At 41.8% G+C, this 12302-nt stretch overlaps 2 protein-coding genes across 2 annotated transcripts in view; one reads left to right on the top strand and one right to left on the bottom strand.

The window, feature by feature from the left end:
• The window catches only part of TBC1D8 (TBC1 domain family, member 8 (with GRAM domain)), a 66504-nt gene extending 59104 nt beyond the window's left edge, over positions 1 to 7400 (top strand). Inside the window, exons 13-20 of the mRNA XM_010001434.1 lie at positions 477 to 606; positions 891 to 989; positions 1577 to 1645; positions 3127 to 3367; positions 4593 to 4658; positions 5222 to 5311; positions 5447 to 5547; positions 6779 to 7400. Of these exons, the coding sequence (XP_009999736.1) occupies positions 477 to 606; positions 891 to 989; positions 1577 to 1645; positions 3127 to 3367; positions 4593 to 4658; positions 5222 to 5311; positions 5447 to 5547; positions 6779 to 7237 (1255 nt within the window). The 3' untranslated portion in view covers positions 7238 to 7400. The remainder of the gene's footprint in view (positions 1 to 476; positions 607 to 890; positions 990 to 1576; positions 1646 to 3126; positions 3368 to 4592; positions 4659 to 5221; positions 5312 to 5446; positions 5548 to 6778) is intronic.
• An 860-nt stretch (positions 7401 to 8260) lies between these two features.
• The window catches only part of RPL31 (ribosomal protein L31), a 6805-nt gene continuing 2763 nt past the window's right edge, over positions 8261 to 12302 (bottom strand). Inside the window, exons 3-4 of the mRNA XM_010001419.1 lie at positions 10401 to 10513; positions 8261 to 8332 (exon numbers count right to left, since the gene is read on the bottom strand). Coding sequence (XP_009999721.1) covers positions 8301 to 8332; positions 10401 to 10513 — 145 coding nt within the window. The 3' untranslated portion in view covers positions 8261 to 8300. The remainder of the gene's footprint in view (positions 8333 to 10400; positions 10514 to 12302) is intronic.

Consider the following 12302-nt stretch of genomic DNA (forward strand, 5'->3'; position numbering starts at 1 on the left):
CTTCCGTTGTGGACCATTCGCCCACCTTTGGGTGCTGGTGTGATATTGACAGGGCTAAGTAGGCACTGGTGGGACCTTCCGTGTCCCTTTGCTGCTGCTGCTTTCGCAGGCTGCCATAAACAATGGGTTTTCTATGTTGGACAAGTAGATGTCCTAAGACATTTCCTGGCACAGCCAAGACATGCATCGACTGTGTCAGTGTGCATTATTTACTGCTGCTCTTTGTGCCTTCCCTGGAGTGACGGGCTTCCTGCACCAGACTTTAAGAAGACAGAAGTTTTCTTCCTTGGGCAGCATTTAGTCATTTGGCTGGATTTGCTGTTCCTGGGATGAGTAATCGTGAAAGCATTTTTTAAAAGCCCGCAGCCTGAAAACCAATGTATTTCTAAGTCTGAGCCTGAAGATTTGTTTGCTTATTTATATTGAGAAGAGCACAATGCCTGGTAATCTCTATTGCTTCTATTACTTTTCTCCAGGTTTTTAGAGCATGTCAAAAATGAGGAAAGCCCTCTGCCACCTCTTGGTAATCACCATGCATTCTTCAGCGATGACCAGGAACCTTCTCCAGTGACTGAAATAGCTAACCTGATTCATGACTCCTATGAGGTAAAATACTGCTCCATTTATACTGGTCAGTTATGTTAGAATATTAAAAAGGTTAAGTTCAGCGTGGATGTTTTGAAAATCAATGCACATCTTTACAGAGTCCTTGAATTGTTGCACAATGCTATGTGTAGTATAAATACCTGCACTTGACAGATCAATTGGAGACTGGATATGCTTTTTCTTTAAGGGCTCACAGTACTTTAAAAGTTGTATTTCCAGTAAATGAGAAATAGAAATATCATAAAATACTGTAAGAATAATAAACTTCTGTTGCTTCCTTGTAGAAATTTGGAGACCACTCTGTGGCCCAGATAGAGCATATGCGCTACAAACACCGAATCCGTGTCCTGCAGAGCCATGAAGACACAACCAAGCAAAATGTGGTGAGTAGGGTATTGTTTCCACTTGAGTAGAATATTATTTTGACTGAGGTAGTTCAGCATCTCCCCTCTCCCCCAGCACTGTCACGCAGCTGGCTTTTGTTTTTGAGAAGGCACCACCAGATCTTGAAAAAAGGAATTGACTCTGAAAAAAGCTCTTTCCTGGGATGCTGTTGGGTTTGTTTTTTCTTTTTGCAGCCACATGCATTATTTTCTAGGGTGGTTTTAACATTAAGATCAACTATAAGATCACACAGCCTAGCACTTTGTTTCTGACCATGACCCTAGGTAGCTCTGGGGAGAGTGTAAGAAGAGAGTGTGGTGTGATGCTTCCCCAGCCTCCTGTGACTTGCAGCTTAGGGACTTCCTGTCTTTGTTTCTAATAGCCCTTGGGGGATTTCTCTTTTCATGGATCTGTCAACTGATGAACCTAAATAAGAAGGAAAAAATTGCAAAGATTTTTCAGTGCTGTAGTTTTCAGTTGTACCATGTAGATACAGTCCCTATGGGGCTCATGGGCCTGCCTGTGTCAGTGATGACAGGAGAAAAGATTCTCACTAACATGATGTTCTTTTTTTTTTTTTTTAAAGCTCCGAGTTGTCATTCCAGATGTGTCGATTCTTCCTGAGGATTTAGAGGAGTTGTATGACTTATTCAAGGTTAGTCTCCCTGAAAAGTAGGGGATGCACCCATTTGAGGCATCAATCTAAGCTATGTAACACCGGAGTAAAGTGTAGGTTTGACAAAATGGTGATTTTTTTTTTTTTTAAAGCTCCGAGTTGTCATTCCAGATGTGTCGATTCTTCCTGAGGATTTAGAGGAGTTGTATGACTTATTCAAGGTTAGTCTCCCTGAAAAGTAGGGGATGCACCCATTTGAGGCATCTGAGTGTAACTTAAAGCTGTCACTTTGCACAGCCACCTTAGACCTTGTGGGCAGAACTATGGGATGAATGTAGTCCTTTCTGTGACTGCCCAATTGTTACAGAGGAATAGTAACATACTGATCCTTCAAAGGAGAATTGATTCAGAGTGTCTTTTCTAACTTGCTGCTTGGAAATGGTCCATGAGAAATTAGGTTCCGGTAACTTTTGCATGCAGAATAAATAAAATAACTCTGCTTACTGGGAGCTCTGTGGTACTTCTAAGTCCTATTCTCTGAAGGCAGACTTTGTTTTCCGTGGGGGAAAAAAATCCCCACAAACCTGTGTCCTTGCTATTTGTTCCAAATTTTCTAATTGTTTTAATTCCTCCCCCCACTAAAAACATTTCTACTTCAGTTCCTTTCTGTCAGGGCTGATGTTTAAAATAACTGTTTCAAAAGTTACTTGGAGACAGGGACACCTAGGAGTATACAAAAATAGAAGTCCAAGCATGTAATTATCACCCTTAATGGACCATCTATTTTGTGTATAGTTCATAGCCATAAATACTAGGTACTGACAATATGACTGGCATGTTCTTAGTGGTACGTAGCTCTGCGGTGAAGAGCAGTTATATCCTCCCTCCATTAGTGGTTGTAAGACAATGCTGCTGGAGCTTGCTCTTCAGTGCTTCCCTACTGCTCCTTGCTGCTCTATTTTTGAGCTTTAACTGGCTTGCCCTCCTCCCATTTCCTCATTTCTTGGTGGTGGTTCCTTTTTTACTTGCTCCCTTTCTCCCCCAGGGACAGCTTGTTTTGTCAGAACGCATTGTTTTGCATCAGCCTGTCCCCAAGGGAAGACTGGTGTGTACGGCATCCAAATGGAAAGGTCTGAGAGGGAATAAATGAGCCAGTCAAGCCTGTGTAATGTTTACCCTGGATTTTCTCCGACCCTCTGTACCTTTGGCTGGTTAGAGACATCCTAGGCCAGATGTGGCTCATAGAGTTCCAGCTGCCTGCAGTGAATTTCTTCCAAAGGTCTGCCCTTCAAATTTATTTATTATCTATTGGAAATTGTGAGAGCACTTGGCTGCTCTAGTTAAAGATTCATACTCCCGCTTTTTCTCACAGTGATGGTCTTGGTTTCGTTGCAACACCTGGCACAAGGAGAATTTTGAGCATTTCCAGCACTTGGATGTGAATGCCTTTTTCTGCTGGCTGTGCTCTCTGATGCTGCGTGCCACAATCCCTCCCCCTCCCTGCTTCTGGTTTCTCCTAGAGGGAGCATTTAATCAGATGTTACTGGGAAGTGCCGAGTCCGGTTGTGGAGCGACACGACCCCAGCAGACCGTACGCCGAGCAGTACCGCATCGACGCCCAGCAGTTCACTAACCTCTACAGGCTGGTCTCGCCCTGGACCTGTGGGGAGCACACTGATGTCCTCGCCCGAAGGACCTTCCGGCTCCTGGATGAGAACATGGACCAGCTGGTTGAATTCAAGGGGCTCGCCAGCTGCTTAGGTATCAGCTCCCTGGAGGGGTGGAGGGTGGGCAGAGCCCCGTGGGGGCAACACAGGGGTGAAGCACAGATAGGTACAACTGGCAGGTTAGGATGCAGGCAGATGGTTTTCTCAGGCTTGTAATTAGCTTAACCTTTACTAGTTCTTCTGTATTCCAATCCCCTGAAGTTGGTTAGATTTAAAAGAGAGCTTAAAGTCATGATTGTTGAATATTGTATTAAAGTATTTTCTCAGACAATAGTAATTTTGTTGAAAATATTTTATGAATTAAAATCATACTTGGGTCTGTATGGAAGGCTAGGAAATCCTCTCTACTGGATTGCTGCTCTCTCTATGCCTTTGGAAATCTCAGGATACCTCTTTGTTGCTGCTTCTTGAAGACCTCATCTTACAGCCGACTGCTGCTTGCCTTGTATGTTGACAATTAGCAGAACAAAAAAGCCCCTGGCCAGCAGGGACTGAGAGCTGTGCTAGGGCTGGCCACCAGCTGCTCTAATGAAATGAGGCTGCCCATCCCAAAATCTGACTGAAGAACAAAGTGCCACATCTCAACTGTTGCCTGGCCCCACGTGAAACAAATGAATCAACATTCAAAGCTTCAGCAAAAAGCAGTACATCCATATTCTGCCACTTAAGCTTTGTAGGATTTTTTAATGTGAACCAAGTCCCACCCTGTATTACATTGTTGTATGGTTTTGATTTTTAAAGGGATAATATTCTTTGCAATATTTCAGTGCATTTTAAAATGTAAAATCTCATTCCTACTGTTCATTGAAAATACTGATTACATTATTTGTGAAGTTGTCTCCTTTGGGCATATTCTATAGAACAGCAGTAAGGGCTGAAGGAGATAAATATTAAAAACATGATGGCCCCAAAGGGAGTTTTCTGTCTCTCCCCTCTCACAGTCCTGTTTATCTGTGGCAGCAAACAGCCTTTGCAAGACTCCCTGCCATTCTTGGTATTTTTAAACAATGCTGAAGATCAGTAGGATGAGGTACTCCTAGTCCATTTTACAAGAACAAAGACCGAACCACATGGCTCTCACCTGCTGTTCCTCATCAAGGGGCACAACTTAAAATATTTCAACGTTAATATACCAGCCATATGTTTTCATGTATTGTCTATGCAAACAATCACCTCTTGAGCACAGAGATGCCTGATTTATTTTAAACTGTGGAAGAAAATGCCCTATTCAACTTCCTTCTTGCTTTGTTTTCTTGCAGATGTTATGTATAACGGAGAAATGAATGAAAAGATCAAGTTACTGTATAAGTTGCATATCCCACCTGGTAAGGAATTTGAAAAGGAACAAATACCTCAGTTCCCCTTGAAACTTTTGCTTAAAGCTTTTGGGAAAATGCTGCTTAATAAAGAACCCTATTCTGCTTCCTTTATCTGGGAAGCACATAGGATTTGCCTTTGTGGTTATGCTCACTGCATTTTTAAAATTACTTGTGCAAATTACAGATCTAGTGTTAAGGTTCACATCTGATTCTTTTGCAGCCAACTATTTGACAAAATATTGAACTGGAATAACATCTTTGGATGGCTCATATTCCATTTACAGTAGAAATATATTCACCACATCTTGATTCAGTTTGATCATGTGACAAAATTGTATGGTAGTGTCTCTGTGCAAAGTTTTTAATGAAACATGCCATTCTGGGCAAACTTCAACTCTCTCTCTGCAGCACCAGACTTACATGAACATAATTTTAATGAAGTATTGTTTCAGAACAGCTTTTCCCAACTATTTTGCTTTCTTCAAACGTGTCAATTTTAAAAGCACAAATAACCATTATGCAGCATTGGGAGGATAAATCATTACATTTTTCACTGTTTCTTTTGATAGCTCTCACAGAGAATGAACGAGACAGCCAATCACCATTAAAGAATCCTTTGCTGTCAACTTCAAGACCACTAGTCATAGGAAAAGCAAATGGTATGTCCGGAATGGTTCATATGCATGTGCATATGAGATATCAACTCCATTATCTCCACTCTGGGATTTATTTTGAAGCGTCAGTTTACTCCAGTGACTTGAAAACTGATTTTTTTCTTTGTCTGCTCTAAAAAGGTGATGCAGTAGATTACCAAAAGCAGTTGAAGCAGATGCTGAAGGATCTAGCCAAAGAAAAGGATACTAGAACTGAGAAAGAATTGCCAAAAATGAGCCAGGTAGGTATGCTAGGGGCTGTGGTCTGTCTTTTAAAGAAGTAGAGAGTACTCAAAAACAACTACTAAACACAGTTTAGCACTTTCTGAGAAAATGTGACTAGAAGACTGAATCTAAGATCAGGCTTAAGATTTTGAGGATTGGGCTACTCTGATCCAGGGACTACTAGGCATCATGCTTAAAAATGCTCAGCCACCTTCCTAGCACCTCCCTGGCCTCAGAGTGCCTGTTGAATAGAAAGGATTTCAGACTACCTTCACCTGCAGTGTAACAGGCTGGAAAACAGGCTCATTCAGGCTGGAAAAAGGCCTCTGACCAAGCACAGAGAATTCCTGAGATTCCATATTGCTGTTTTGTCATCCCTTCCACCAAACGTGTAGTTTCTTTCTTAGTCTTATCACCAGCCTGAACTTGCTCCATCATAGGCAAACACTGACTGGAACTGCACAAAGTAAGAAAGTGGAAGGCTCTCACAATCTTACCACCTCCTCCCTAATGCCAGCAGAACTTCTGTGTATGTTGGCATGAGGAAATCTGGAGTTGGAAATTGTTGTCATATACCTACCCTGTCAGCTCAAATAGGGCTATGTAACCTCTCATAAAGGCATCACTTGATGGAACTTCTGTGGTCCCTTGCACCTTGAATTATCCATCCTGTGACTGTAGGAAACTTGAGTGCTCACAAATTTCATAGCCTGATGACGATCTGTGATGGGTGAGGAGACAGGGGCTGTGCCTGCATTTTATTTTTGGTGCTCACAAATTTCATAGCCTGATGACAATCTGTGATGGGTGAAGAGACAGGGGCTGTGCCTGCATTTTATTTTTGGAAGAAAAAGAGCTGGGGAAAGTTGGGAGAGAAATGGCAGAAGGGAAGTGGCTTATAGATCTATGGATAGCTTCTTTGGTTGTAGCTCATTCTGTCAATCAAATCCCTTGTATCTGATTTGCCCTTTGGTCACCTGAGAGGTCCTGCTCTCCTTCATCAAGGCAGCAGAACACTTGTGTGATGTTCCCTTTTTGACTTGCAGCACCAAGGTTACCTAACATCAGTGGTGGTGGGGGGGTTGAAACCCTTGGGCTAATATTTTGAAAACACACGCAAAAGTTTATAAACAATCAGGTCTGCACACATTCTGCCTGCCTTTGCAGCACTTTGCTCTCACCTTACTCCTACAGTTACTCACAGCGTGGCTGTTCAGTAGTTTGATTTTGGTTTGTCATCCTTTACAGAGGGAGTTCATACAGTTCTGCAAGACCTTGTATAGCATGTTTCATGAAGACCCAGAGGAGAATGATTTGTATCAAGCAATTGCCACTGTGACCACACTGTTACTTCAGATTGGAGAAGTAGGACAAAGAAGCATCAGCCTGGGGAGCGGATCAGATGAGTTCACCGAGGACTTGCAGCCCGAGGCCTCTGCTTCAGACCAGGACACTGTTTTTACTGACACTGTGAAGATCCCTCACAAAGACTCTCAGCCTTCTCCTGTGACTGAAGGGGACTGGACTGTCTCTTTTGAACACATTTTAGCATCCCTCTTGACTGAACAGTCATTAGTTAACTTCTTTGAAAAACCCTTAGAACTGAAGCCAAAACTTGAGAATGCAAAGCTGAATCAATATAGTCTCAAAACAAATGGCATGAGCTGCCTGTCACGGGGTGAACATCCAAAACTGAACACACAGTAGCAGCAAACCTGTCAAAAAGATGATGCACTGAATTTATGCCAAAGCACATTCTGTAAAAGGCTTTCAGTTGGCAGTGGACTTTTGGAAAACAATTTGTTGGTCTGTGATTTTCAGTTTTAAGAGCTTTAAAAGCTAAAGTGTGTGTAGGTTTGTTTTGTGCCATTGATTTATTAATTATGTTCTTGTTTTGAATGTAAAAGGAAACATCTGTCTACAGTGTGAAGACACTGAAGCCCTCTTCTGTACTGGGAGAACAGATGCTGGCTCCAGTTTTTTAAAACGGGAAAAAACACTTCTCAGCTACTGTCTGCAGTTTGTTTGGGTTGCCTTTTTTGCACTAATACTGAAAACTGTTTCAATGCTGGTAATTGAAACTATTTTAATATATTTGATTGTATTCCAATTTGTATGTCTTGCTGAAATGTCAAGTGTACATGGACTGTGCTTCAGATGTGGTCTGTGAAAACATGCACTTTTCAATAAACCCTTTTTGTACTAGACTTGCATTGACAGTATTTATTGATTTATGGAACGCAAGTGCCTTTAGTCCCTACTTCATTAAACAAATTCCCTGAGCTAGCATACTCACTGTTAATTCACTGCTCAGAACCCTGTGTTTCAGTGTCATGCAGAGACCTACTTGCTTGTGAGAAGCCTGGAAGACGAGCAACAGACCAAATACACCAGTTTACTTTATCCACAAGAGATGACCTATATGAAGTATTCATCTAACAGTATTGGGAAGCAAGTTTTTGGTTTTCTTTTTAAAAAAACTTGGCCTTAACTTAAAATATCTGTGTAGTGGCTCTTTATTGCCATAGGAACAAAATCTTGCCACCCACATGGAAACATTCACATCTCCTTATTCCACTCATATGGAACAGAAGTGTACAGTACCTTTAAGAAAATTACACCATTATGTGCAAGCCCAAAGCAAGACACTTGATTATGCTGTCACTTGGTCCAACTCAGTGCTTCATAAAGGACAGCTTGAAGAGACTGGACAATAAAACAACCAACTGAAGAATAAACTTTTTATCAATTTATTGTAATGAAAATCAGTTTAATTTTCATCCACATTGACTGTCTGTAGACCTGCAAAAGAAAAAATTGTATCACCACCTATTACTAGGATCATTCCCTTAGCATTTTAGCAAGTCTTCACAAAAAAAGTGCACCTACACTTTCAAAGCTACTTTACTGATCATCTGCTTTTGGAAGAACAAGCTAGATAGACAAGGATTTCATCAAATGTTAAAACAAATACTTCATGTTATATCACAGAATCATCCTGGTTGGAAAGGACCTTGAAGATCATCAAGTCCAACCATAACCTAATCTACCTGTTCAGTGCTTACATCATGTCACTAAGCACTTTATCTGTATTTCTTTTAAACACTTCCAGGGATGGTGACTCCTCCACTTCCCTGGGCAGCCTGTTGCAGTGCCTGACCACTCTTTCAGTAAAGAAATTCTTTCTAGTATCCAGTCTAAACCTCCCCTGGTGCAGCTTCAGACCATTTCCTCTCATCCTGTCACTATTCACTTGAGAGAAGAGGCCAACTCCCACCTCTCTACAATCTCCTTTCAGGTAGTTGTAGAGAGCAATGAGGTCTCCCCTCAGTTCTTCAAACTAAACAATCCCAATTCTCTCAGTCTCTCCTTTTAGGGCTTATTCTCCAGACCTTTCACCAGCCAGGTAACTCTCCTCTGGACATGCTCCAGCAACTCAACATCCTTCTTGTTGTGAGAGGCCCAGAACTGGACACAGATGACCAGCAGAAAAAGCTCAACTTTCTGGAACTTTTGAGTTTGTACTTTATACAGCAAAACAAACCTTAAAACTACCCTAACAACTATCACCAGCAGTTTTTATTTTCTCATAAATTTTATTATTATTTCACTAAATTCTATTTTTTTTTTTAAATGCTGATCAGGCAAGCTAGCAGTTGTTCTCTACAGCAGGGTTAGTTTGATCCCTTCAGCGTGTCTTTCATCTGAATTCTGCACTGCAGGAGCTGTCCCACTGCTACATGTTCAGAAAAAACATGGCACAAAGGTAGAGAGGCAGTCAGCAGCCTTACCTTTGAATGTTGTGACTGGTACATAGGTAACCAGTGTGTACAGCTTGTTCGGTGAATCTTCATCCTCATTGCGCTTTCTGGACAAACGCACACGGATACGGTAAGGAACATTCCTGAAACAAACACGATAGATTAACTTCTAGTAACTATGTATGGAAACCTGCTAATTCATAGGAAAGAGAAGTTCTTGGGTCCATTACTAACCCTCCCAAATTCTTAAGCTTTGCCTAAGACTTGCTGAGAGTGGCAATTCTGCCCCTCTCCTGTGCTGAGGGCTCCAGAGCTGTATGCAGTATTCCACCTTGAAGATCATCAAGTCCAACCATAACCTAATCTACCTGTTCAGTGCTTACATCATGTCACTAAGCACTTTATCTGTATTTCTTTTAAACACTTCCAGGGATGGTGACTCCTCCACTTCCCTGGGCAGCCTGTTGCAGTGCCTGACCACTCTTTCAGTAAAGAAATTCTTTCTAGTATCCAGTCTAAACCTCCCCTGGTGCAGCTTCAGACCATTTCCTCTCATCCTGTCACTATTCACTTGAGAGAAGAGGCCAACTCCCACCTCTCTACAATCTCCTTTCAAGTAGTTGTAGAGAGCAATGAGGTCTCCCCTCAGTTCTTCAAACTAAACAATCCCAATTCTCTCAGTCTCTCCTTTTAGGGCTTATTCTCCAGACCTTTCACCAGCCAGGTAACTCTCCTCTGGACATGCTCCAGCAACTCAACATCCTTCTTGTTGTGAGAGGCCCAGAACTGGACACAGATGACCAGCAGAAAAAGCTCAACTTTCTGGAACTTTTGAGTTTGTACTTTATACAGCAAAACAAACCTTAAAACTACCCTAACAACTATCACCAGCAGTTTTTATTTTCTCATAAATTTTATTATTATTTCACTAAATTCTATTTTTTTTTTTAAATGCTGATCAGGCAAGCTAGCAGTTGTTCTCTACAGCAGGGTTAGTTTGATCCCTTCAGCGTGTCTTTCATCTGAATTCTGCACTGCAGGAGCTGTCCCACTGCTACATGTTCAGAAAAAACATGGCACAAAGGTAGAGAGGCAGTCAGCAGCCTTACCTTTGAATGTTGTGACTGGTACATAGGTAACCAGTGTGTACAGCTTGTTCGGTGAATCTTCATCCTCATTGCGCTTTCTGGACAAACGCACACGGATACGGTAAGGAACATTCCTGAAACAAACACGATAGATTAACTTCTAGTAACTATGTATGGAAACCTGCTAATTCATAGGAAAGAGAAGTTCTTGGGTCCATTACTAACCCTCCCAAATTCTTAAGCTTTGCCTAAGACTTGCTGAGAGTGGCAATTCTGCCCCTCTCCTGTGCTGAGGGCTCCAGAGCTGTATGCAGTATTCCAGGTGAGGTCTCATCAGTGCAGAGTAAAGACATGAAACTGTTGGAAGGGGCAGACAGAAGGGCTGTGAAGATGATCGGAGGCCTGGAGCCCCTCTGCTATGAAGACAGGCTAAGAGTTGGGGCTGTTTAGCCTGGAGAAGAAAAGGCTCCAGGGAGACCTTAAAGTGGCCTTTCAGTACCTGAAGGGGCTACAGGAAAGCTGTGGGGGGACTTTTCACCAGAGAGGGCAGTGACAGGACAAAAGATAATGGTTTTAAACTGGAAGAGCAGAGATTCAGGTTAGATATTAGGAAGAAATTAATCATGAGGGTAGTACAGAGCTGGAATAAGTTACCAGGGAGGTTGTTGATGCCTCCTCCCTAGAGCTGTTTAAGGCCAGGTTGGATGAAGGTTTGTGCAGCCTGGTCTAGTGCTAAGTGTTCCTGCTTATAGCAGGGAGGTTGGAACTTGATGATCCTAGAGGTCCCTTCCAACTCAAACCATTCTGTGATTCGTTCTATTACTCTATTTGTGCAAAGACATGATGAGTCAATTCTTTTTCTATCTCAGCATCATAGCAAGGGCAAAATCCTGCACCCCTGCACCTTAAGAGCTTGTATTGGTTGCCTTAGAGGTTTTTTTGCTTTATAGTTTTGTTAAAGTGAGCAGGTGAGTTTTAACTGAGCCTTCAATATGATGAATCCATAATCCAGCGGGAGCATTAAGTCAGAAGTCCATAATGAGTCCACTACTGATTCAGGAAATACATTAGGAAGATGATAATGATTAAGCACAGCATGAATATGCTCACAGAGCAGCTATTATTAACAAGCATTTCTTACTAGAACAGAAAATAAGTGAAGAGAAAAATCCCAATGATCTGTTCTGAAAGTCTGAGGCTTCTGTGAAGAGTCAAGAGTACTACCAGAAGTCATATGGAAATCCTAGTGAGCATTAGACCTAAACCAAGATCTTATTCATGGGCATAAAATTTATCAACACTTCTTGCTCACAAAGCCCGGTGGAACCACCACAAAATCACTTAAATAATTTTGCTTGTACTTGGCAAGTCAGAGCTTAGCATCCTCCCCTAATACACTGCTGAGGGAAGGCACAAAATTATTTGTCTACATCATTTTTCAAGTAACCTCCCACCTCAAGTTAACTTGGGATTTTGGGAAACCCCTGCTCAGAGGACTTTATTCCACAGAATATGTGAAGAACTTCCTCCTTACTGTACAGTCTCATGAGCACACTTACTAAACCAGATAGTTGCAGTTATTAAGACACAGGCACGTGCTTTGGTTTACTCCTTTCCTTAAACAAGTCAAAAGCATTTGTCACTATGTAACTGAGATCACTATCATATTAGCCAACATGGTGAGTTTAGCCTCTCCTGATCCTTCCAGAGGAAGATATTTTACTTTGCATACATTATCTGTTCCATTTAGTGAAAACTGCAGTTAAATTCACACTGGACAGACAGATGTTATCACTCCTTGCTCCACAGACTGCACATCTACCACTTAAAACAAGTGGATAGTAGCCTCACTACTCAACTTTGAAGTTAGGCTGTCACCTGGCTCAATTGTTACTTGTTCATTGCATGAAAACAAGAAGAGCT

The sequence above is a fragment of the Chaetura pelagica genome, unplaced genomic scaffold (assembly GCF_000747805.2).
Source record: "Chaetura pelagica isolate M959 unplaced genomic scaffold, ChaPel_1.0 scaffold377, whole genome shotgun sequence".
Classification (NCBI taxonomy): Eukaryota; Metazoa; Chordata; class Aves; order Apodiformes; family Apodidae; genus Chaetura; species Chaetura pelagica.